Here is a 3,367-nt window from a genome sequence, read left to right as displayed (position 1 = left end):
ATGATACATTTACCCTGTGCGTCTTGCAAGAGACGTGACCATCCTACCGTCGGCAAATGCTTTGAAATGAGGAAACCTCACTTAGAGCCCGTGGAATAAAAGCACTATCTAGTGTTGCTCCTGTGCATGGCTGGAAAGCAGACACGACTTCAAAAACAGAAAAAGCTGAAAGAGAACAGCTCCATACATAAAATCAAATCTTAGGGTAAGACAAATTACCTTTTTTTTTCTGTCTCGGGTCTATCCAGCTCTACCTCCCTGTCCCACACTTCCTGCACTGCGTCACGACTGTGTGCCGGCTCACCTGTTTTTGGTGTGGCCACGGTTCCAGGTCCTCCCTGCTGGGCCCTCACTGGACGACACAGGTGGTGCAACACTGGTCCTGCTTCTCGGGCAGCGAGGCGTAGTTCATCTGCCGCACAATCTCAGCAAACAGTTCATCCACCATGGTCTTACTCTTGGCAGAGGTCTCCATGAACGGGCAACCCCACTCCTGGGCCAGGGCGCGCCCGTCTGCCCCGGACACCTCGCGCTCGCTCTCCAGGTCCACCTTGTTCCCCACCAGGATCAGCGGCACCTTCTCATAGCGCTTCACTCGCACAATCTGGTCCCTCATGGGCCTGATGTCCTGCAGTTGCGGGATATTAAAAAAGGGTTTGTGAAATAATCTGGAAAGGACATGCAAGTGAATGGACTTGAGCACATCGCGGAAAATAACTGTCATCGCTCTTGCTGGAGATTGCATGGGTGCAGTAGCTGTGATCCAGGCAGGGTTTGGCCTTGCTAAAAAACACTCGCCAACATTCCCAAAGTAAGGCGGTTTATTTGCAAGCCGCACAGGTAGAAACTATCCTAACTTACTCAGGGTCAGGTCTGTTCTCCTGGGACATGACCATTATCTGCCAGCGTTACAGCATCACACAGCTGAGCTTGTTACCTATAAACTGGGGATAATCAAGCTCATATTAAAACCTGGAATGGGTGAAACTGCTAGGCAACAGGAGAAGTCTTTACAGGTTTGTGCAGCACTGAGACACGTGGAAGGCGCTCTACTGTATGAATGCTAGCTCTTTACTCCTCTACTTTCACCCTCATGTAGAGAAGGCAGCTTATTTCCAGGTTTGTCTTTCTGCAGCGGCTCAAGAAGGAAACTGAAAAGCAAAGGTGAAAATAACTTCCCAGACATGCACATGGCGTGTTCTTATATATTAATTAGAAAATGGAGAGAACGAGAAAGAAAGAAAGAAAGAGAATCACATGTGGGGTAATACAAATGCACAGCTTGGAATCTACACAACAAACAAGAATGTCAAAGCGCTTCATTGAAATACACTCAATATGGATCACACTCCATTAAATTCAGTGACTTCCTTGATAGAGCTTCAGTCTGGACACATTCCAGAGTACAGTCACGACAATAATTTGGAGATCATGAGAGACTACAGACAAATAGGGACAGGCATGCAATGTTAACTAAAAGCCATCAACTAGCAATGTTGCCTCACCCATAAACTCGAAAAAACACAAAGCAACATGAAAGCTCTAATAATCTCAGATCTAGAGAAACGACTACACATGTAATCCAGACACATTCCTCGGACAGAAAACAGATGCGTCAGGCAACGCAATCCATCACACATCCATGCAAATATCGACTCACAAACCCAACATGCTGAGGGCGTCAAAGCAAAGTGCTCTACAGCATGATCACAGCAGCGTGCTCTACAGCATGATCACAGCAATGTGCTCTACAGCATGATCACAGCAGCGTGCTCTACAGCATGATCACAGCAGTGTGCTCTACAGCATGATCACAGCAGCGTGCTCTACAGCATGATCACAGCAATGTGCTCTACAGCATGATCACAGCAATGTGCTCTACAGCATGATCACAGCAATGTGCTCTACAGCAAGATGCCAACACCCAGAAGCGAGGACAGCTTCTTGGACACCAAGCTTCGACACGCCTACCAGCCCATAGCTGTTTCACCCATTCCAGGTTTTACTAGGAGCTTGATTTGCCACAGTGTGCAGGTAACAAGCTGAGGTGTGCTGTTGAACTCCTACTAAAAACAGGAATGGAGCAAATTGCTACTCAACAGCCGCTTTATTACCATCCCTGTTGTTGTTGTTATTATTATCACCCCCTGTAAGTATTGCATAAGTAGGATAATATTAAAAGCGCTACTCTGCATACAGCATTAAACACACACACACAACTATATCTATCTATCTAGAGAGAGAGAGCGAGAGGTACGGTAAGGGTAGTAATGGCTGTGTGATGATAATCGAGAGAGGCTCACACTGCTGTGTAACTGGGACCCTTGGTATCTCCATGCTCTCACCTGGAATGACTGCTGGTTGACAAGGCTGTAGACCAGTATGAACCCCTGGCCATTCTTGATGTACAGGTCCCGCATGGAGGCGAACTGCTCTGTGCCCGCCGTGTCCAGGATCTCCAGCACCGAGGGCGAGGAGTCCACCTCGATCTCTTTCCGATAGAAATCTTCGATGGTCGGGTCATACTTCTCGATAAACGTCCCAGTCACGAACTGCACCGTGAGAGCCGACTTGCCAACCCCTCCGCTCCCCAGGACCACAACTTTGTACTCCCTCATCGGAGTCTCGGGAACATACAAACCAGCACTGTGGATGATGCTGCTTCTCGTATTTAAATATTGAAAATGCTACTAAGAAAGGAGGTCTATAAAGCGTCAGTCCTACGCTCCTTCATCGTGTTGCAACTAACGTTAATTACTACAACCTAACACTGAATATCTAAATAAAAAAAAAAAAAAACCACCAATCACAGATTGAAATCTTTAAATTAGAAACCTAACTATTGTGTTTAAATCTAGCAAGACGTTATTGCTTTTTTAAAATTTCAAATAAATAATGAACAAATTTAAAATGCCAACTCCTTTATTATATTATAAGCGACAAATAATAATAATAATAATAATAATAATAATAATAATAATATGCACTACCCACTGATAAAACGGAGCTGTAGCGGATAGGCCAGAATCAAACACTGCACTCTTTGCAATAATAAAGAAGACAAGACATACTAACTATTTCAAGATTTGACCCCAAAATTGTTAAATACGAACAGCCTGTAAAATGAAGCTGTGTACAACCTCAGGACTTCTACTTCTTTTTTTTCCCGCTGCGCTGGTTTTAATGTTATCTTAGGAAACTGGCGGAAATATTATGTGTTTTGAAAATAAATGCATCTGAAGATTGTGTGCACACAGCAGGAGTAGTTCTGCAAGTTTCAGTTACGCCTTAACAAAAAATATCCATTAAAAAAAAAAAAAAAAAAAAACCTTCTCCCTGCTTCCTGTGGGGTTCTGTTTTTATTTAC

At 44.5% G+C, this 3,367-nt stretch overlaps 1 protein-coding gene across 1 annotated transcript; it reads right to left on the bottom strand.

Annotated features, from left to right (window-relative positions):
* Positions 1–304: 304 nt before the first annotated feature.
* Positions 305–2,927, bottom strand: rap2c (RAP2C, member of RAS oncogene family). Its single transcript, XM_041256060.1, has 2 exons — positions 2,346–2,927; positions 305–628 (listed from the first exon to the last, which is right to left on the bottom strand). Exons 1-2 carry the CDS (start codon positions 2,616–2,618, stop codon positions 350–352), a joined length of 552 nt encoding a protein of 183 aa, XP_041111994.1. The 5' UTR covers positions 2,619–2,927; the 3' UTR covers positions 305–349.
* Between the last annotated feature and the right edge of the window lie 440 nt (positions 2,928–3,367).

This window comes from Polyodon spathula, chromosome 7, assembly GCF_017654505.1.
Source record: "Polyodon spathula isolate WHYD16114869_AA chromosome 7, ASM1765450v1, whole genome shotgun sequence".
Lineage (NCBI taxonomy): Eukaryota > Metazoa > Chordata > Actinopteri > Acipenseriformes > Polyodontidae > Polyodon > Polyodon spathula.
Note: the sequence above shows the minus strand (reverse complement) of the source record. Positions and strands in the feature narration are given on the sequence as shown.

Bases quoted from the DNA above. Each gene is read 5' to 3' on its own strand.
- rap2c (XM_041256060.1), bottom strand. From the start codon at position 2,618: ATGAGGGAGTACAAAGTTGTGGTCCTGGGGAGCGGAGGGGTTGGCAAG. The intron at 629-2,345 runs GTGAGAGCATGG...CCGCAACTGCAG, and splicing joins TCAACCAGCAGTCATTCCAG to GACATCAGGCCCATGAGGGA.